Here is a 23,997-nt window from a genome sequence, read left to right as displayed (position 1 = left end):
GAATGAAGAGATTTCTTAATTTTTCTTTAGCCCAAAGGGGCTTTTCACGTTTTCAAACTGTTGCCACAAAATATTATCGTCCTGTATTATATTTAAAGAAATTAAATAATAAAGAATCTGCATAAATATTTGTATGTTTCTCGCATTATGAAAAAGCAACGGTACCTAGAAGCATCAAATTTTGTATGCTGTAATCCTCCACCCGAATATGGCCAATTGGAAACCCGAATTTTGAATCTGAATTTAGTTTTATTATCTATTTCATATTTTCTAAAACTTTAACGAATTTTTGATTTAAAAACTCAATGATTTGAAAGCGAGCAGTGGCAACACTGTACGGAATTAAACAGTTTTATCTTCAACGCCGCGAGACTGTCAATCGGAAATTCTAAAGATACGCTGGTTTTTTTAAATATTTTAAGCCCATATGCTCTCGAAACGTATATGTGTGTGTAAAGGAAAAAAAAAAAAAAAAAAAACCTTTGGGGGTAATATAAAATCTGAGAGCTTTCAAATTTTATTTATTCTGCAAAACGCTGTTTAAAATGAGACTATACATCTATTATACATCAATTTATACATTTATTGCATCAAACTGAGATCTGCATTCTTGCATTTTCGAAAATTAAAGAGGCCATTTATCAATCTTTGCTTAGGGGGGGAAATAGCTGATGTTGACAATAAGTAAATGTGGGGGATTATCACGAGAACAAAGTTACAGTCTGCTCAACAGTAATAGGACTTTGGTTTGCCATAGATCAGACACCGAAATCAAACAATAAAATGAATTATTATTTTATTATTTAATGCGAGAGTAAAGACATTTCTCTTTACCTTTGTATAGGTTTTGGGCATTGCTAATTTTTATTATGTTAAACGAAAAGAGGAAAGAGGAGGATTTCTTTTAGGAGAAGGAGAGATTTCTTTTAGATTTCTTTTCCTCACGAAGGAGAGATTTCTTTTAGGAATGGCGGAAGATATAAATTATATATACGTTCTTTTCTGAGGATGATATGCGCCGTAAATTTTGTATGCGTGGAAAACTCTCATTAAGCTAATGGATATAAGCTATTCGATTGCTCTATTAATCTTTATTTTCCTGAAGTTATTGCTTGTGGCAGAGCTGAGTTGTTGTTAGAATAGTATTGTAACTATTTATTTAAACGAGACTTAGCTATTGCGTAAAAACATATGCAGTGAATGGAATAACTATATTTTCATCAGAGCTCCTTGTTATGAGGTTTCTGGATTTATTAGAATAGATGTATTTTGATTTATAATACGCGAGGGAATTTATAGTTGCGCGTGTGTCGTCTCCCCATCTGCAGTAGCAAACGTTTTTACGTATAATAATGATTTCCACATAAATTTCATTGCCAGATATTGAAATGTAAAAGAAATTATGTTTAAAAAGAAATTTTAATAGAACAAATGTTATCCCTGGGATTGCTGGAGAAAGTGCCGTTTTTTGTTCGTAATTTTAGATTCATTTTATCAGTCTTAAATTTCTTTCTCTTTTGATAAGCAGAATGATGTAGAATCGTTAGGTTATGTCGGATCAGGAAGGTCATGCAGGAAACATGAAAAATATGCAATGCTGTCGCTGGGATTCGAACTCCGGATGTCCGGATTACGCGTCGGATGTGCTTCCAATTATACCACGGAGGAACGCAGAAGGGAGGGTCAAAATATCTTATAAATTCAGTAGTGATTTTATTTCGTTGTTTTTTTATATTACTCATTTTTGTTTATGGGTTGATATTAAATTTTTTACTTCAATATAACCTTGAATTTCCAGTCTTTGAGTTTTAATTCTTTTTACATTATACATTTACTCGAAAAGCAGAGCGACAACATCTTAGCAGCAACACACGGAGAAGCGAAGTGCATTATGTTCAGAACGAAATTTTAATTCTAAGTGGATTAGTTTCGATTTCAGTACATCCGATTGGCTAACTAATAATTCGGCACTTTTCCGTTTTGCCGGCGCAGGCGATAAAGTTGCCAATAATGCTACAACTGACGCCAAACGGAATATCCTCGCTGGTAACCTTTTACGCCTCATTTTCAAAGCAAGTCGCAGCCATTTCTTATCAGATTGTTTCTTTCAATACTAGCATACAATTGCATAGAATTTTTACCAGCTAGTTAATTACCGAGAATGCCCTAACGCCATTCGCGGTAATTAAATCAATTAGGATGCAATCACACCGCTCTAAATATAGAAAAGGCAAAGTCAAGGGATAATTCATCAATTCTAATAAAAATGCACTAGCGAAGTAAAGCCCTGTGGTTTTACATAATTTCTGAGTAAGCTATTCGGGCGAATTGAAATACCGTATTTGATGGCATATAAGACGCACGTTTTTTTCCTAAATTTGGTCTCAGAAAAGTTACCTGCGTCTTATACGTGAAGGACACAGTCTTTATACGTGAAGGTAATTGCATTCAATAATTGTTTATTTGGCTTTTACGAAATGTGAGAACTAAAAGAAACCACGCTATTAAAACTTTTTTTCCTTGTGTGTGGCCGTCTAACTAAGGGTGCGTCTTATATGCCGTCAAATAGGTAATTCTTGCATTTAAACTTGTATTACAAATTAAGATTTAACTTGAAATTAATGTAGATAATTGCTGAGAGAATTAGATTTTTGTAGCGTAGTTTGCGTGTAATGAGATCACTTGGGGTGACGTAATATGAACAGGCGAATCAGGATGTTGAGACATGAAAGCATAGTAATACTTTGGAATAAAAGCATAGTAATACTTTGAACAGTACTTCGAATGGGGATCCAGATAGTTGATAGTGACACCACATATTTTGCTTTACGGAACTTTAATGTGGGTTAAAACTTTTTCCCAATAAACAAGTCTCAGAAACTCAGTTCTCTATAGCGCCCTCATCTACTCATCATATGCAGAGCGCATTGCACAGAATCAGCGACAGCGCTTCAAATTCTTGAAGGATTACCGCCTTTATATTTCATAAAAGAAAGGGAGGCTACCATTGCAAATGTCACAGGACTTGGCAGACCATGAGATCTGTGGAGCCACGCATATGTACATTGCAATTATGAAAAATGCTAGGCTATTATGCATTTCCACCCTGCGCACGGAAACCTGAAGCAAAATATGCGAAATCCGCTGCGCACTCGGATCCAAGACAGAAAAAGGTACTGGTATTGGATTTTGTTATCTGCAGAAAAACATCTTTCGGTACAAATAGAAACACAGCACAGTTTAAATAGTTTCATTTTCAAGCCGAACTAACAGTCCTGCTTGCTGCAATCTTCTATGTAATCGAACATGCACTAAATACAGAGATTTTTAGTGACTCTGCGTCTAACCTGTTGGCCACATCGAGCACATGAAGCAAAAGTTCATTGGTACATGCTATTGGCTATCTTATGTTGAGAATTTATTCTCCTTAGCGTCTTGTTCTGTGCTGGGTTATAATTCGCAAGGGTATCTATCACCATAAATGATCTGACTGACGATCTGGCGAAGCAGGCGGGGAACAACATCCAAGGTAAAGTGATTTAAACTATCCTCTCGACACCATATCTTAAGCGGACCACTCAGGAACACATGTTCGAAAAATAGCAGGAGAGATCGTTCACAGGCATCACAGGTCGCACAGGGTTTCTTTTCTTTTCAAATGTGTTTGCAGAGTTACTCAGCAGCTTCTGTTCGTTGACTTGACTGACCACAGACATCAGGATTAAAACCTTAAAAACCACTTTCCATGAAATATTTAGCGTCGGCCTCTAATATTAGTCGTAACAGATGTACACAAACTAAAATTGGCTCAGACTTTACTTACTGTGCCACTGCCTTGTCAACCACGTCGAGCTACGTGCGCAGCCTGCCCAAATATGTCCACAGCGCAAGTTTCGTCAGCAACAGAAGTACAGCGGCACACTTCCACTCTACATTCAACTTTACACAAAGTTCTGTTTTTGCAATGCATATTTTCAATTTACTTATTTGTTTATAAAACGCCCATATGTTTAGATGATATATCCTCTTACATAACCTGCTCCAGCTACAACAACGCTGCTAAAATTTTGTCTTTCCCTGATTGTTCAAAGTGATGCGTTTGCTCAACTTGTCTGTAAATTAAATTGCCTTCTCATCATAAGTTAGTTTTCAAGCTATATAGGGTCGTTCAACAGAGTTTATTTCACTGTCAATCTTCCGGCGAGTTGGTATATAAACACCCTGTATAGAGACTAATTCGATCAGTGACCAATAAAAAGACAAAGGCAGTTTTTTAACAAGGGAGATTTGCGAACAGAAATGTTCTATAATTTACGAGCCTTTTAAAAAATTATGCAACTAACATTCCTGTATGGAAAACAAATAATAATATTGATTCTGCATGTAATTGTGAAAGTGTAAGTTGCGCCAGCATCCTAAATAGACCTTTTCAAATAAAGTATCCTAAAAGTTTTGCCGTGAAAAAAAGGACTTATGTCATTTTTCCAGTTTTTATCAGCGAAAAGATTCAATAATGAATGAGCCTTTTTTAAATTGTGATTTAATTACGGATCTAAAATTTCTTTTTTGGAAACATTTTTGGGCTTAATTACGAATCTAAATCTTCTTTTTTGATCTAAAAACTTAAGCAGAGAAACTTTTAAAAAATACCCTTTTATTAGGAAAATACAACATTAAAATTAAGTGCATATTTTAAATCAGAACACAAATCTAAGATAAATTAGGATAATTTATTCAGTCATATGTTCACTTGTATGACTGTTTAGAAACCTGGTATTTGAATTTATAGTCTGCCAAACTGCCGTTCAACTTATTAGAATATGAATTTTGCAGAATGCAAGCTAGAAACTAATCCTACCCTTTTGCAACATTTTTAGTTATGAATTCCCCCCTTTCCTTTTAATTTCTTCTCTTTCTTTCTTGTTATTATTATATGTGATTTTAATAGAACATTTACTGTTCCCTTTTTGTAAATATATTTATGCATCATGATTTTTAACTAGCAGTATAAATATTTTGAAAAGTCTTAAGAATTTTAATGAAATACAGAGTGAACAAAAGAAATTTTCCTAGTTACAAAAATCCATTGTGCAAAAACTACTATGATTAGACATGTATGAGTTTTTGGGAATGGGAACTGCAACAATTACGCTTACTTATGAACATAATCACACTAGTAAATTTCAGCGTGGTCTGTCTTTGTAGCTTCGAGAAGATCAAATTTGTATCGCTGTTCTCTTAACATGTTCTTCAACACTTGCTCTGTAGCACTCTCTCACAGCATGACTTTCAAAGTATCAGTATCGCGAACTAGAGTCTCAATTGTTTATATATCTTCTGTCCCATTCACGACAGAATCAGTTTCATTTCTCCCAGTAGGCCTTTCACTTCTTGGAAGGCCACCAGTGCTACCAGTTTCTTTTAAAACTTTTCATACCAATTCCAGGTGCTCGTAGCAGGCGAAGGATTGCGTCCGCATTGAATTTCTAAACCCTGTTGATGGGCAATTTAATATCCTGATAGCACGAAAAACAGTTAGCTGTTTTCTTTTATCGATGATGTTTCGTTGTTAAGTGTTTCTTGGCGCCATCAAATACATGGAAAAAACACTTTGACAATAGGAACGTCATAATTAAATTATAATTAATGTCTTTCTTCCGCGATTATTTCATGCAAACCTTTTACAATCAGGAAAACACCACTTTTGATCAATATATATATATATATATGTCAAAATAGATATATCTTACTTGTCATGATCGTGCAATTCGGAGTTTTTTAGGAATTTATAATAAATAATATGTAATAACATTGAGATTTCGCCATAAAATAAAGTGCTTGCAATAGTACAGACAAAAGCGCAAAGTATAGTTCAAAATTAATAAAAGTAAAAATTTTTATTGTGAGTTTATTGTAAGCAATTAAAATGTTAAAATGTTTACTCTCTAAAAACTTTTTAGTAAATTTTTAGACTGTTGCATTTTTCCTGTAATAATCTTTTATCTGTTTGTTAGATTCGGTATTATTACTGGGAGCCGCAATGTTTGCTCTGAAATATAGAGCTATTGAGTTGGACAACAGGCTTGTGGAAAGAAATAAATATCAATATTTTCATTCAACTGTGGTGTCGATTTGTTTAAGTAAATCCTCCCTAGTGACGCATAGATGTCTGACGTACAAGCAAAGGTCGACACATTGAGCGCTTCTGAAATATGTTATAAATAAAACTTTATTTCAATGTAATAAAATACGGCATTGGCTGCGTAGCTTATTTGTTATGAAATTTTAAAATGTTTTACGGATTTGTAAATAATCGCGTATAAATGATTTGGGAAAAAATGAGTAAGATTTCATACAGAAGGGTAGATATGCTTCCAATGCGCTATTAATTCTTTCGCTAAGTATTCATATTTTGTATATCTGGCGCCTATAAAATGGTCGCTATTAGAAATCGGCAAAGCTTCTGAGAGTGAATATGTCGGGTTGTAATTAAATTCTTAATTAGTCCAGGGCCTCGCCCTTAAATGAAACTGGTAATAGAAAAATTTTGAATCTTAGTTTGAAATGAATTCAGTATTAATTTAATTACTCTGTTAACTGAAGTTTTTTTCTTTGAATATGACAAAGAAAATAAAAGTTATCTACGTATGGCGAGGGATGCGCTTCAAGGTGATGGTGTTAGCAGAATGCTATGATTTCTCACACCTTTTAACCGTCTTTTGGGATGTTTAATTTGCTTTTTTACTGTGTATTTTATGTTTATTTGAATGTCTTAAATGGATGTAAATAAATAATTGCCTATTTTTCGTTTAATTCCAGTCTAGTTTGGATGAAGCTACCGCACCTTGGGGCGTGAAAGTTGAAAGAGTTGAAATGTAAGCTATCTTTTATAACTTTCTTTTAAGAACATTAAAAAATATATCATTCTTTTGGAAAGTTGTCATAAATGCAATTAATGCTCCACTGACATAAATGAAACATACTTATTTTGTAATAAAATCCTAAAATTTGAAGAGTGATTTTTATATGACGTTGCAAATCGCTTCGCTGTTTTCAGGTTAATTGCTTTTTTAATCCATATTCTGGGACTTTTCCTTTCTTAAGTTCCCTGGTATGTGGAAAGAAATATGATATAAATATATTTAAATTTAATACCAGTCTCTTGTCAAGTGCAACAGATTTTAGTTATCCAATACCGTACAATTAGGTAACGTAAACTTACTGAGAAATGAAAGTCAAGCTTTTGAAGCTAAAACCTCGTCACCTACCATTACGGACGGTTTACCGAAAGTCGCCCAAACAAGAGCATTTGCAATAGCGTTTTCAATCTGCAGTCTGTAAACAATAGCATTTGCAATCTATAACCGAATATAAATAAAAAGTATCCCATGGACATACTTGTATAATAGAAAAATGCATATTTTAGACATTACGAGATGTTGAACTTTATTGTAAAACGGAATTATGTGGCTGAACATAAGCCAACAAATTTTCTTTGAATATACACTGTCACAAAAAATATGTGATGTTGAACATAATTGAAAAACTGATGCGAACAACAGCCTAACGTCGCCAGACACTTATAATGCATTCTGCGGCTGAAGATAAGCAAACAAAAGATTTTTGAATACACACTCTGTCACAAAAAAAATATATGTGCACCCAGAAGAAATCGAGCCACCATCACTAAACTCGGCAGAAATATAGTCTGCTAAGAGATATACAAATAAATTTCGACGCCAATGAGACAAGGGTAAGCGCGCTATCCGCATATGATTTGCGAAGCTGGGAGAGTTTAAAAGCATGCTTGCTCGTGCCGTAGGGTTATTCAAACGAATCTGTCGAATTGGATTGCGACTAAAGATTCCTCTGAGACGTAAATGGCGGCAGTACGAGTAGTTGTCGGACTTTGAGAAAGGGAGTATAATAGGCTTCAAGGAAGCAGTTTGGTCGAACAGCTGTATCGGCCGCCACCTAAGCTGAAGCGATATAGTAGTTGCTCGATGTTGGCGACAATGGATCACGAAATGGATGGTCTATCTCGCGGAAGGTGAGGCCATCCCAGGAAACAAATGAGCATGAGGATCTCTCGAGAGATTATCATCATAACGGTGGCCACTTGCGCACCAACAATGTTGCTAGCATGGATTCGACGCCATTTACCACCTTCTAGGCAACCATTGGTATCAAAGGAAACCATTCAGAGACGACTGGCCGACGCTCGTATATGCTGCAGACGTTTATTAAAACGCCTACAACTGACCCCTGATCATAGGCAGTGTCAATTGGATTTTTGCAGAACTCGGGTAGATTGGAGTGTGACGGACTAAAGGCGTGTGATATTCAGCGATGATTCCCGATTCGCTCTTTGCTTATGACCAACGCACACGCTTGTGAAGGCGGCCAGATCCGGCATTTGTTGTCGAGTGGCATGCGGCGATTACACTAGGTGTGACTTTGGGGAGCGATTTGTTGGTACTTACGATCACCTGTAGTCATCCTTGCAGGCACTATGACAGCTTGCAGTTATGTGGACGACATTTTAACGCCGGTTGTACTACCTATGCTATCAAGTCGCCCAAGTGCCATTTATCAGCAAGACAATGCTCTTCCACATACTGCGCGACTCTACCAGCATCTTCAAGGATATGACATACTTCCTTAGCCTGTCAAGTCACCAGACCTCTCGTCAGTAGTTTGGAAGGTGAGTGAGTGAGTGAGTGCACCGCTATGATGGCTTCCGACCACGGACATGAACCAAACGGAATTATATACCATCACGGCGGAGAAGACTCCAGAGTAACAAGGTTGAATATTATATACTAATAACAGTTTTTACATATTGATATCTGCAAGGCACTAAGTGTTATTCTGGTTATCTGCTTTAAGTTCTGAACATTTGAAACATTATAATATTATCCACGGTTGTTTTTGCTTAGGCAGTGACCTGAGATTTTCTCTATTTTATCGAGGGCTATTCTGTTTTTGAGTGTGTTAGTCGTCCACATTGCCCAGGCACAGTCCGCTGGTTTCTTCAAGTGCCAGGTTCTTGTATGTACACAATGGAAGTAATAATGATCCGTGTCGCCTTCTTCTCCGCATTCGCAGAAAGGAGTATCCCTAAGTCTGAATCTGTTCAGGTATACTGGGAATGGTCCATGACCTGTCAAGAACTGTGTTAGGCTAGCACAGTGGGTCTTTATTTCCATGTTAACTTTTGGCAGTAAGCGAAATGTCCTTCGTCCTACCTCTGCCTCCGTCCATCTACTTTGCCAATTTTGTAGCAGACTTGTCAAAGTTGTTCGCTTAATATGAGACCAAGGAAGTTTAGTTGGTCTTTCTACTAATATATCTGTGCAGTTGGCTGCCTGCTTGGCCAGTAGGTCAGCGGCTTCATTGCCTTGAATCCCTGTGTGAGCGGGAACCCATTTTAAAGTGGGTCTTTGCGAAATAGGCATTCTCCGAAGCTGTTTCTGAATTCTGTATACCAAAGGACTCTGGCTGTTTTGACTTGCGATAGCCGCCACACTTGATGCCGAATCACTGAGTATGGAGAATTTCTCCTGTTGACATGTGTTCGCGTATCTAATTGCAACACTGATAGCTAGAAGCTCTGCTTGGTATACCGAGTTTTTCGAGCCTAATTTCCTTTTCCACTCGAATGTTACAACTCTATTTTCTAGTCTACAGAAGACGCTGCCCGTGCCGTTCTCAGTTTTGGAGCCATCTGTGAAAAGGTTATTACTGTACCTCAGTATTGGTTGGTCGTTTATACTGATACCGTCAGAGAGATTAAAAGCTGCTGGATGAAAGTTATTGCAGTTGTTTTGCTCCTCGTAGTCCGAGTGGTGATAACTATGACCGCAGAGTGTTGAAGTTTGACCCAGCCTGGTAACCCTTACGATAGCTGCCTCCCTTTCTACTATCAAATCTAGGGGAGGAATTCCTTCTAGTTGTTGTAGGGCTAGTGTTGACGTGGTACGGTAGGCCCTGCATACTTGAAGTAGCTGCTGTCTCTGAATAGAGAGCAGGGATCTTTGCATATGAGAGGTAAGTTCACCACCCCAGATTGCTGCTCCGTAAGTTATTACTCTTTCTGTAATGGTTCTATGCCAAATTTTTAGTAACTTAGATGAGATACCCCATTTATGTGAAGTCATGCGTCTCATGTTGTTGCTTAGGATGCTAATTCGAGTCTTAAGATTCCTGACATGTGGCATCCAAGAAAGTCTGTTGTCGAGTAATAGCCCAAGATATTTCAATTGGGGAAACATTTTATCGGTATCCCATGGAGTTTAATGCTTGGGTTGCGTCTTAGCTGCCTGCTCCGTCCTATGAGTAAAGCTTTAGTTTTCTCTGCCGAAATCTGAAGCTTATGTGCTCTGGCCCATTGGGAGAACAGATCAAGACAGTATTGAGATCTCATTTCGAGGTTACTCCTTCCTGCCACAACTAACATAAAATCGTCCGCATAGGTTATGATTCGAGCGATTTCTACGCTCTCAAACTGACGAAATGTCGAGTTTGCCACTATATTCCACAGTGTTGGTCCAAGGCACGACCCCTGTGGGCACCCTCTAAAGACATTTTTGACATAAATGCCGCTGTCTGATGTTACTTGTACACTTCGATCTTGAAGGTACGAGCGAAGGATGGTCATAATGGCTGTTAGGCAGGCCATGTTGTGCAGCAAATTTATTACGTCTGGCCACCAAAGGGAGTCAAAGGCTCCCTTGATGTCAATGGCTATTGCTAGTGAGTGCAAATTGTTATCCTTGTTCTGTTGGATAGTGGCCATTAAGTCTTTTATGGCATGTTCAGTTGAGTTGCCCATTCGGAATCCATATTGGTTGGGATGCAGGGCGTTGTTCCATTGCAGGAAGAAGTCCAGTCTGTAAAGAATTACTCTTTCCAGTACTTTACCGAGCGCTGACAGTAGAGAGACTGGCCTGTAAGATGAAGGTTCTGCCGGAGTTTTGCCTGATTTTAAGAATAACGCCACTTCTGCCAACTTCAGTTTGGAAGGTTTGAGATATGTTTGGAAGGCAACTGCAGCCGTACGGAATACTGGTGAATTAATTGCCCAGTTGCAAAGATTATAGCATGATCTTCCGCAAGGAGTCATAGATGACCTACCTAATTCGATGGCACGCCATGTTCCGCCTTGTATAGTTGTCAGAGGTGACTATACTACTTACTAATTTGTAAACTTTTTCATGGCATAACTTCTTGATAAAGCGATCTTTTGTTCTGAATTTGTAATCATTTGTTTATCTCCTCATATACTAAATATATGTTAGATTTCGTGATAGTAAGTCGTTTCCTTCTGGGTGCATATATTTTTTGTGACAGAGTGTATAATGGGAAATGCATAATTTATGAGTTAAGAGGCGTTGAACATCATTTACAAGTGGATGCTATTGCCTGGTCCGTGCGGAATATTGTGAATACATTGGACAATATCTTTTTATGTTGCCGTAATTAATGAAAAATGAATCTGGACATTTAAGAGAAAACGGTTGTATGCCAAAGTGTTACCAAAAACATGCCAAAGTTTGTATTCCACAGACTATTCAATGAAAATAGATCTTCTTTAATATTTCATAACTCTTAAATCACATGTTTTCAGCTGTACGTACATAAGACATCTTTTCCTTTTTACTTTCTTGTATGAATTAAAAAGGAAGTATTGTAATCGCGAAAAATTTCGGGTGTCATATTTCGTCGAAAATATCCATTTTTGACCGCTATCAAATGCAATTTAACGATGTTTTTGCGTGGCATTTGTACGTAAGTACAGAATAAAGGGCTCTTTTTCCCCCAAAAAATAAAGCTGTTTAAAAATGGATTCTGAAGACAGTTTTTCGTGGCGTCTGTACGTTCGTATGTGTGTACATCCGTATGTATGTATATCGCATAACTCAAAAACGAGTAGCCTCAGGAAGTTGAAATTTTGTATATAGGATTGCTATAACATGCAGATATGCACCACTTATTTTAATTGAAATTATTAATATATATATATATATATATATATATATTTATTTCCTAAACAGTATTGATTAATTGATTATATTATCTCCTAAGTTTAATTAAATTAGAATTATTTTAAAAGTGTGAATCCATACTGGTAAGTTATATTTTGAAAGATGTTTTGAAGTAATTTGAAAGCAAAATGTTAATAATGTTTTAATGGGGACTGGAGTTAAATCATCATGAAGAATAAAATTTCAATTATAAAAGGAAAAATTAAAACATGTAATCATTGTCATTGATCGGAAATTAGTTGACTTTTCAAGGGGAACAAACCAACTCCCGTTCAATGAACAATAATTGATAAAAATACGTAAATACGAAAGTGTTTCGTCTTTACTCGAGTTATAAGTTAAAGCCAAACCGACAATATATATATATATATATAAATTAAACTTAGATAATATAATCAATTAATCAATATTGTTTAGGAAATAAATTATATATATATATGATTTAAAAGAAAAGGACAGTTAAAAAATAGCTAAAGATTTAAAGTTCATCTGATGCAACTAATTCCAAACTTTACTTGTAAACCATGGAAAAACAATTACACTAAATGAAAGTAGTTACATTTTACGCGCAAAAAAATCTACGTAAAATGCAACAAAATGAAAGAAAAAAAAAGTACAAATTTGCACTTAGAAAATAATAAACAAATTTTGTTTAAAAACCTATACAACAAAATCAAATTTTGGTATGCTTAAAAAATCAAAACAAATTAAATACAAAGAAAAATTAAACAAAAGCATTGAAAAAATGTTCAATTCACTTAGCTTTAGATAGAGCTTATCAAGGGAAAAGTACCTAAAATCTCTAACTTAGCAAATGACAAAGGCACGTTTCATCGAACTCAAACATTGACTGAAAAAGGTAATCTATTTATAAAATTATTAACTTAATTCACTTTTTCAGGCTATGTCTCAATAGTTAAGTCCCTTTTTCCGACATATATCCAACATATATATATATATATCCACTTTGTTACTCGGCACAGTGAGCTCAGGTTCTTTATTTTTATATGTTTGTAAATTGTGCACTTTTTGCTTTAAAAATGATTGAATTAGGTTGTTCTTATCTTCCTTTTAAGGTTTTCATGCCTTTAGTTAATCTGCATGTTATAGTTGTAGAATTATCAACAATTTAAAAGTTGTTTAAATGCGGCTAAGCTTTTTTTTTTACCATAGCAGCCATAGTTGTTTGCATTTGAGACTTAGCAGAATAGTGGATTTGTTGCTAATCTAGAGAAACTAAGCTTCGCAACCACAAAGTAACGCCTTCTTTTATTATTGCGAATTAAATTATGCTTAATCCATTCTGGAATTATCATGGAAATATCGTTTATGTTATTAAATTATCCCATATATTGACTCAGCATAGTGTCGACAACAAAGTCAGTTTCTCCGCCTTCAGTGTCTTTTTGCCGAGTGAGACCAAAAGTAAACTTTCAGTTTTGTGCACCGAAGAAATCTGCCTTCTTGACGCTGGATGTTACAGAGACACGGCCAACTTGCGGTGGAAACTAAAACGTAGAATATAATACAAGTCTAACCTGAAAATAAATAGTGCAAGATCGCACTTACGTTACGCTTTACGGTGGACTCGCAGGAATCTAACCGGTGCGATACTAAACTGATAAGGCCAAGAGGCTTACTAGCGTGACCGCGAAATAACAACGAAATGTACGCTTGGCTAGTGAAACAGGCTCTGAATAAACTGAGATATTCACACGTTTAAATAAGCACTTCACTTCACTTTATATCCTGGCAAGAGAATGTGAGGGGAAGTTGAGAAGTCTAGAACAATTATTTTAAGTTTGATACCGTCACACTTAAAATAAATTTGTTATGCAAAATAAGGAAAATCCTGCAGTGTTTCATATTAGAAGAAAATACTGTCGCCAGTCTGTTTTGGACAGAGGAGAATGTTTACGAGTAGCGCATGCGCATAAGTTAAGCAACGCTGAAGCATCTGTGAAAAGCTGTTTATTTTTTTATTTGTTTAATTTCTTTTATACATCGTTTTAAATTTATTATAGTATTTGAATAAAATATATGGAACGATTAGATAATGCTTCAGGTGATATAATGTTTTTGCATTCTGAGTTATAAAATCAATGAGATGTAATGCTGTTGAGTGAATCTAGCGCCAGAATATCGCTATGCTAAATAAATATAGTGAAATTTAAAAAGCGCGTTTGTTTATTTCATTGTGATTTATGCGCTATCGACGATGCAGATTTACTTCAATTCAATAAGTTTAAATGAAGTGCAGGAAAAAATGCGTATAATTTAATACTCCGTACAAGGAAGTCATGTGGTGTACACATCATATTTTTTTTCCTATAGAATGTACCAACTCTTTATTTTGCGACTTTAGTATGGAATACCCTGTATAATGTACCCTAAAAGCGATTACTTGCGAAATTCTATTATGAAATTCTTCTTGAGAATTCTCTAATTTTCAATATTGAGGTTATACTAACATCATAGACTCTTAAATAAAGGTATAAAGAACATTTTGTCTACATTAAAAATATCAAAAAAATTTATACATCTACCGTCTGTAAGTATAGTAAAATTTCAGCGTTTGTTTTTAAAACTGAAAAAAAAAAAAAAAAAAAAAAAAAAATTATTACATAACGAAAATTCAATAAAATGTTGCTTTGTATCACAAACTTAACTGCTTACTGTATCCACCTCGAATTTTGCGATGTATATCTGACAAACAGATTTTAATTATGTTTCTTTCCACCTATTAAATATTAAGTCATGTGACATAAATTTCAGTAGATTTAGTAAATGTTAAACATAAATTATATAACTTTCTTTTCAAATGTATGAATATAGCTTATTTTTGGGTACAGACGATGAAAAATAAAGCCATCAAAGAATTTCTCAATTGAAGAGTTCAATAAATTAAAAAAAAAAACTACTTTACCAAGTCTAATCACACCCATATATGGGCGATGTCTCTTCATGTTGATGTATTATTGAAACAGTTGATAACTTCCATTTCGGGGTCACTGTGCTAAAAACACCAGCGTCTACATTAATGTTTAAAGGAATGAATTTGATAAAAGTTGCTAATGTGCAAAACAAGTTATATAAATAGGTAGTTTTACTTTATACTAATATTTGTTTGTAAATTAAATAAAAATTCATTAGGAAAAATTTTTAAATGCAGCAAAATATGCATATTCCCTTAAACGCTGCACGCACTACCTGTTGTGTGTTAACTAATATTATTTTTTTATTGAAGATTCTGTTCTAAATATTTTAATGATTCTTTATTTTCGTGCTTGCCGTTTCTTGTAGTTTCTTTATAAATAGATATACAGATATACTCATTCTTGAATTTTATCCTGAATATACTGTCGTTCTTGAATATACTGGGAATTATTTCTAAATATACTGCAATTCATTTCTCAGTACTCATTCAGAATATGCTTATAATCATTCCTGAATATACTGTAATTCTTGAATTATACTGTCAATATTCGTTCCTGAATTTTATTCTTCTTGAAAGCACTTAGTTACTTTATTTCGATTTTCTTACGTAGTAAGGATGTGCGACTGCCACAACAGATGCAGAGAGCGATGGCTGCTGAAGCAGAAGCAGCTAGGGAAGCCCGAGCTAAGGTATGTTAAATTCTGACTTCCAAAATTGCTTCATCTGGTACAACAAGATATATCTGTTTACAGTAATTCTAAACTTGAAATTTTTTCTTTCTTAATAATTTTAAATTGAAAATTTAATAGTAGCGTTATATTAATTGTGTAATTCTATTAATATATCAGGAAGCTAACATGTGCACTAAATTTAATAGCTCCTACAAGTCATAAGATTTTTAAACCCATCAGAAGTGATATTCAGCAGGTAAAGGTGAACTTTCTTTTAAAGACACGCTATAACCCACTGAGTAAATAAATAACTGAAAGTAATGCAAATTCAAGGTGTATTCTTAATTATATGGAGGGGAACTTTGGTAATGCGACTTGTTATTAGCTCAAAGGGACAATTTGTCCAGAAAGACTATTCATTTCGTTCTGGCATTTTGCGTTGATTCACTCTAAACGGCGAATCATTTTTTAAATTGTTGCCACCAAATATTAAAGCCTTGTATTATATTTAAAGAAATTAAATTATTCTTTTTAGTCCAAAGGGGCAATTCTCGCATTGTGATAAAACAACGGTACCTAGAGCCATCAAAATTTGAATAACGTAATCTTCCATAGAATATGGGCATGTGGAAGCCCTAATTTGAATTTCAAATTTGTTTTATTATCGATTTCAGATTTATTTGTTTTATTATCGATTGTGTAACACTTCACCAAATTTTTTATTAACAAACTAAACAATTTCAAAGCGAGCCATGGCAACACTGTACGGCCGGGGGGGGGAACATTTTTATCTCCAGACTCTGTATCGGAAATTCTAAAGATATGCTCATTTTAAAATTAATTTGCGATACTGCTGTTGAATTGAAAGCTTCAGATAGTTGCGGGATCCGGACGGTACCTGACTACTCTATGTAAGCCGTCTGGGTGTCCGGACTTGCTCTCACCTGTCACCTGTTGAATTGAATTTTATGGTTTAAGTGCGAAGAACATGATATTTAATAACTAAAGGTAACACACAAAACATTATGGTAACACACAAGAACTATGGTTCTCTACAGTAGGGGAATGACCAACAAGTCGATTGCGAAACAATTTTTAGTCGATCACTGCCGACAAGAGATGATTTGAACTCACAAACGCGTTCACGAAGAAACGTTAAGGTCATGAAGACTTTTGCATCCTTCCCTATTTGATTCTCATATTCAGAATCATATTGTATGTTGTATGTTGGTAACACAGTGCATTTAATACACATGCAATGTCCCCAGCGCATATGCAATGTATTATGACTTGCAGCCACTGCTAGATATATGAAACTTGTTAAAAAGTTTATGTAACACACACACACACACACACATATATATATATATATATATACACAAAGACTTTTATAAATGAAATACAATACTGTTTCTCTGAATGCTGCGGAGTTTTATAATTCTGTCTTTAAAAATATCACAAAGTCCTTATTAGGGTCCTTCGCAAACTATTATTATTTGCTGCCGATGTACAAAATATGTGGTGTTAAAATTAGCTTTTAATAATTAATACGTCACATGAAAGATAAATCCCATGATAATGTAATGTAACTTAGCATCCTGCGAGAACTAGGACTGCCCTATACAGTTTTAACGGAAAAATATTTTCCAAATAACTTCTGGTGGACAAATTCTAATCTTTAAGAGGAATCTAATTCCACAAAATTAGTTTTATCTTATTTACCTATATTTTATTTTGATGGTTCATCGTTCTTTGTGTATTAGTCATAACCAAGTAATGTGTGTTAAAATGCAATAATACACCCACATCATAGCCTTCTGGATTAAAAAGTTAAGTTAAATGAGAAATTAGATATCATAATATTAATTGCCTAAATTAATAGTGGCATAAAATAGGTAAAATGGATTTCCTTTTAATAGGTAATTGCAGCAGAGGGCGAGCAGAAAGCTTCAAGAGCACTCAAAGAAGCATCTGATATCATATCAGACTCGCCTGGCGCTTTGCAACTAAGATATTTGCAGACCCTAACATCCATTGCAGCTGAGAAGAACTCTACGGTTGTGTTTCCCTTACCCATGGAATTGCTAAGAGGATTAGGAGTGAAATAATGCGCACCACACAGAAAAAATTCATTAAAATGTTTTCGTAATTTTTTGTAGCAATTTAAAAAGTGTGTTTAATGCTTTTATATTTTGTATTTGAGATTATAAAATTAGTTTATATATGTAACTTTTGGCATCTTTTAGACATTAGCATTTGTTCCTAAAGTTTTTCTTTTTTTTGCACTATAGAAAAACATAAGTTGTTGCTGCTTTTGAATGAGCATTTGTTCCTAAAGCTGCTTTTTGTACTATAGAAAAACATAGGTCGTTGCTGTTTTTGAATGAATATGTGATAGATGTGTCTTATGTTTTATACATCGCCTACATCACGTCAGAAATTCGAGTGTGCTCACGAACTGTTTTGAGAAAAATCAGTTAAAAGTTTGACTTAAGGGAAAAATCTAGTCATGACATCTGAACAGAATTTTTTTTACAAATATCTATTTTTTAGCATAGTTCAAAACATATAGAAAGAGTTGACAGTTTTGAAAATACATTTAGGTGAAAACTAAAGGCTCAGATTCGTCATTTGTGGCATGGACAGACAAATATATGTATTCATTAATCATTTTTGTAAAACTATATGTGCCTTTTGTATCCTCACACTTTTAATCATTCACCAAAGATTATAAATAAACTATCCGTGTTAATCATTTTATGTTTGATTATTACACTGAATACTGATAATTTTATTTTTAAACCCGTTAGAAACAGATAAAAAAAAAACATTACGTTTATGATTTCGTATTTATTTGTAAACAGTTTCGAATCGATAGGTTGGATTACTTTATTTAGTTTTGGACATATATATATAATTAAAAATTAGACATCCGAATCTTCAAATCTCACTAATCTTAAGAAATTTGAAACTTCGAGTTGTTTTCCATTATTTTAATCCTAACATAGAAAAGTTAAATCTTTTAACTCGTAACTTTGGAAATGATTGATTATTTTTATGTCCTTTTGAAGCGCTTTTAGGAAAAAAGAATAGGAAGTTGCAATTTCTTTGGACCTTAATCGCCAGCATCACTTAAAGGCAGACTTCTAGAGAGAAATACAGGTTCCATATTTGGTATTTACCTGTGTGAACTCCTGAATAATTCTCGCTCCTCTACACTAGCTGTGATCAAAAAAATCCTGGGAAAATTACATACTTCTCAAATTATATTGATAAAAGGAACTCCCAAGATTTTTATTATTTTTTAATTAATATTTATGAAATTTCACTTTTATTTTTAATGAATGTGAATGTATGTTTTAAAAATTTTGTTATTAATTTTTTATTAAAAGCAGATTTCAACATTTGCTTTGATTAAGAACTGTTAACATTAAATTTTGTTCCATCTCTAATACGTATAAGATGCATAAAAAGTCACAAGACAAATTCATAAAAAGTTATTTTAATGTAAATCTATGATTTTTTTACGATTAAAACGTCCTTAAAATTCTTACCATGAATTCAGATTTGTTTTGTCGACAAAATAATTTTATTTCAAAATTTTGTTGATGGGCGGTGATGTACAGAACTGCCATTCTTAGACTTCGAGTAACATTTAATAAAAGAAGCTGAATCAAATACCACACTAGTGCTTCATTACACAGTCTTTTATGTTACAAAGTGTTTAGTGTGTCCTCCAGCATAATAACATTTTGAAAGTGTGTATCTCATCATTTGCCGGTGCACTGAGCATATCTGTGTTTATGGTGCCGACTTCACAATCTATGACATCTTCTTCATTGTTCGAGAGATAATGGGCCGTTGGTATATAAGGTATTTCTTCCGCCTTCTTGGCATGCCTTCGTGGTGTGGTGGTCTGGACGCTCGGCGCGTAATTGAGAAGTCCGTGGTTCGATTCCCGGCGAAGGCGTTGCATATTTTTCATCTTTCGTGCTTCCTAATGTCTGTATGGTGTAGCCCGAATAGGGTGTTGAATGATGATTCTCCTCACCCAGGATTTGGCGATTGGATCCCCTATAAACCGCAGTCGTCGTTAAAAAGGGGGGGTGTATATAAGGTATTTCTCTCGCCTTCTTGGCATGCCTTCGTGGTGTGGTGGTCTGCACGCTCGGCGCGTATTTGAGAAGTCCGTGGTTCGATTCCCGGCGATGGCGTTTGCTCATTTATCATCTCTCCGGCTTTTCCAATTAACCTAATGTCTCGACAAGTGTACATTCGGAATTTCAAATAACCCAAATTAAAAGTCCATAGGCGTCAAATCCATCAATCGAGAAAGCTAGCTGGTAGGACATGAAAGACTAATCCGTCTCTCAGAACACAACTTTTTAAAGAACTGCTTCAGGAGGATAATGCAGGAGGTGCACCATTTTATATAAATGTGGTAGTTCCTACGAGATTTCATTATGGCAAACTTAGTATATACTTCTCAGCATTTTCAGATGGTGCTCTCTTCTTACGTATTGCTTTTTCCACACACTTCTTGCACATGACTGTTCAAAAAATCTTAGCCAATGTTGACGGATACCCTGAAACCGTAACACACAATGACTGGCGACCAGTGCAACGGCTGTTTTATGCATGCGCAGGGATTATCGTTTATCCGTATAGGATCCGTACAGGAGTACTAACACTATGTAATAAAAAAGGAGTTTTATTTTTCCGAAGAATGTTCAAAATCCATTGTGGATCATCAGCAACTTTCTTTCAGTGCGATTTATTTTTTCAGTGAAATTTAAGTGTATATTCCTTTCCCTTTCTGATATCATTTGCTTGAAGGTGACACAGCAACTATAGCTTGTAGAGATTTAGATGCAAGATCTGCAACGGTGATGAATTTTGTAGACGTATGAATCGTGATGAGATTTGTAATTTATTGTTGTTGAAAACTGCTAATACTGCTGGCTTGGCTTGTTACTCCTTGAGTTTAAGTTGTCACACAATTTACATTCGCCACACGATGGTCTGTCACTACGACTTTGATCCAGTAACAGTCCGAGTTTTCTCGAAATCTCGGACACTAATTGTTTATTTTGCTACAATTATTAAGCCTTGCCATGCTTCCGTTTGTGCATGAAACTATCGGAAAAGCCGAAACAGCTGATTTCACATTTAGATAGAATAATTTTACCTGTAACGCCTTATCAACAAAATTCAGCTTATGATAATTCATCATTAAAGATTATGAACGTAAACAACTACAAAAATTAAATTCTGCCAAACGTATAACTTCTGCAAGAATAATTTGATTTTCACAACTATGCTTCGTATGGTGCAACACCATATATTGGTAGGAATTTCAACTTTTTGAATTTCGTCGCAAACTGAATCCTTCTATGATAACTATTATATTTTATGAATTTTTAAGAATTTAAACAAGTTATAGTGCATCCTATATACACACACCGTGTCCACAAAAGTCCTTTCCTGGTCGCAAACTTTGGTCGGAGAGATGTTCTACTGGTCCTTATGTTTATATTCTAGAAATTGTAATACTCAGTATTTTAAAAAAGAAAAGGTTTGACTCCCGTAGACAAAAATTGGCATAAATATTTAATATTAAAAAATCGGGTATCATATTTAGGGACTGTACATAAGCTGAAGAGCGAAATGTTTGCATGTCAGCATAACAATAAATAAACTATCAGTTTAAAAAAAGGCTTCTGATGTAGAGATTAAGTATCGAACTTTGTAAGCACATTATTAGTAATCTTATAAAATTCGTGTTTTAGAAAAAATCTGGTCGGTTTCAATATTTGCACGCAACCAACTCGTAATACAGTTTGCATTAGTTAAAAATTAAAAATATTTGTAGTTAAAGGCCATTTTTGTATGATTGCCAGATTATGATTTTAAAGTAATAAAACTTGATTAGAATATTGACCGTGAAAATTTATAAATTACTTGTGTGAAAATTCTTTCAGCATACCAAGTGTAGTAAAATTATAAATTAAAGATACTAGTAAATCACAGCACAATATTATTAAATGGCACTAAAGAGTAAAAAAATTGACCTCGAATTAATCTAATTGATTTATTAACTGGCCGCATATTTCGTAAGTGCACATCAGTATCGCCACCGAGGAAGTTGCTTCAAGAATGGACCAATGGGCTTCCAGTAATATTTCTCTCATTTCACATGACCTTTCCCGCGCTTTAAGCAAGACTGTTGAAAATGTTTTGCCACGTCTCTACAAAATAATTAAAGCATCATGAATTTCTTTCGAAAAATTTCAGAGCGAAATAAGATAAAATATAAGCATAATTGTATATGTAAACAGTAGGAGTCTTAGCTTTTTTAATTGCTGTCTAGAAAAAGATGTTTTACAATGCACAGTTTTATCTGCGAATTATTTCTCTTAATCCGAAGGTATAAGTAAATGTATAATTTTCGAGACTAATTGTATCTTGAGTCATTGTCTCGATATAAAGAACGATAATATGCCACGAACAGTAACTCGAATATCAGTGCGTAGTAGGTTTCGTGAAAGTAAAATGTATGACCAGATCAGATTTAGACTTAATAAAGCCCTAAGCTATTTGAGATATGGGGTTCTTTATAAACCTGTTATAATATATTTTAATACTATATATACTATATTTTAACTTTTGGGGGGTACCTATAGCTAAGTTATAGCTTGTGTAGCTTATACTTAAATCCGACCCTGTGTATGACGATTAAATATATTTATAAAATTAAAGCAGTTTGAGATTTTCTACTAAAATGATATCAGCATTTATGCTCCATACATGTATAACCGCAAAACAAATACAAAATAAAACGTGAACAACGGCATGCGCTCATGTGCACAGTTTCAAAGATTTAGCAAGCAATAGAAGCGTATTGGTTCATTTTTGAAAACTCTCCCTCAGTGGCGATACTGATGCGCACTTGTGAAATATGCTAACCGGCACTTCAAGGCAAAATGAATATAACGTGGAATATCGGAAATTTTGAAATTAAACATCTCGGTAACTTTTTTGTCGTATGGAAGTCAAACTTTTTGTGTTTTATTTTTTATAATGAATGCAAATTTTCTTAAATATCGGATCGGAAGAACGTATAAAAAGCTAATTATTGTAATTTTAACAAAACTGATTTCTTTAAATTTAAAAATGAAAAAAACATGATTATCTGCGTCATTTAGAACATTTTTCATAAATGGAAGTATATGTCTATGGTCAATGTTTGCGAAAATAAAAGTCGATAAGCACTTGTGGACACTGGACATATATCACAATCAACTTCAGTAGATAATCTAATACTTTTTATATGAAAAAAAATTAGTTTTCACTCGCATAAATTGTAGCCAGCTGTTCCTCAGATTAAGATTATCATCAACGTCTATATCAAAAATATCCAGCATAATGTTTGACGTGTATGCTTATCTTTTTATCTTTCTGTTCTCTTTTGATAAAGCACAAATTGGTGCATCTTGAAGTCTGACATCCCTTAAGCTCTGACCAGTTAGTTGCAAGTAAAATATTTCTTTTCTACTTCACACCGTTGTTATAAGTTAATCTACAGTGCTAGTATTCGGAATAGCTTATCTTTTCAAATCTTTGTAAAGAACGGATTCAAGATTTTACCCGTTTTGCATGCCTCAGTATTTTTCGTTATTTAAAAAAAGCTGTTGCTCTTTCCTTAATTACTGATTCTTTGGAAATTCTTTAGTATTCTGTTATACTCAACTAGTATATTTTAAAATATAAATTGAAAATTAAAATTTACAATTAACATAAATTGAAAATTAAATATATTTCTAGTTTGATGAATTTTTCCAGTGATGGTTAGATTGTAAATCTAAAGTAAAAAACAACTAAACAAAATTATAAATTATACAATCATACACATTATTTAATTGCAAAAGAATATCATTGAATGATATTTAAGGAAGAAATTTAATCTCAAATTATTCTAATTTGTTTATTAACTAACTCCTGAAGGCAATTTGAAAAAGGACATCAAATATCGACATAAAATCATTTGGAATTAAATATCAATCAGTTTTTGTCATTCAGGAATCAAATGTTGTGAGTAATTTTTATAATGAGCGTAACAGTTAAATAAAAGTAGTCGGATTGTGCCCTTTTTGTACAAAAAAGGTTTCTTTAAATTTAAAAATACTAAAATCATCATACCACTTTTTCTAAACTTGATATGGACGTAAATTTACTAAATTATGAAAAGTGAGAAAACAATTATTATTCATAACATAAACCTGAAATGATTGCTTACTCTTCACATAATACTTTTGCAAGTTAAAATACGAAAAGATGCGTC

At 34.1% G+C, this 23,997-nt stretch overlaps 1 protein-coding gene across 1 annotated transcript in view; it reads left to right on the top strand.

The window, feature by feature from the left end:
• The window catches only part of LOC118196232 (band 7 protein AGAP004871-like), a 57,530-nt gene extending 39,645 nt beyond the window's left edge, over positions 1-17,885 (top strand). The window contains exons 6-8 of the mRNA XM_035367662.2: positions 6,820-6,875; positions 15,596-15,674; positions 17,576-17,885. Coding sequence (XP_035223553.1) covers positions 6,820-6,875; positions 15,596-15,674; positions 17,576-17,764 — 324 coding nt within the window. The 3' untranslated portion in view covers positions 17,765-17,885. The remainder of the gene's footprint in view (positions 1-6,819; positions 6,876-15,595; positions 15,675-17,575) is intronic.
• The last annotated feature ends 6,112 nt before the right edge of the window (positions 17,886-23,997 follow it).

Source organism: Stegodyphus dumicola, chromosome 8 (genome assembly GCF_044657685.1).
Source record: "Stegodyphus dumicola isolate Sdum_Otavi_A_Nest chromosome 8, ASM4465768v1".
NCBI classification, from domain to species: domain Eukaryota; kingdom Metazoa; phylum Arthropoda; class Arachnida; order Araneae; family Eresidae; genus Stegodyphus; species Stegodyphus dumicola.
Note: the sequence above shows the minus strand (reverse complement) of the source record. Positions and strands in the feature narration are given on the sequence as shown.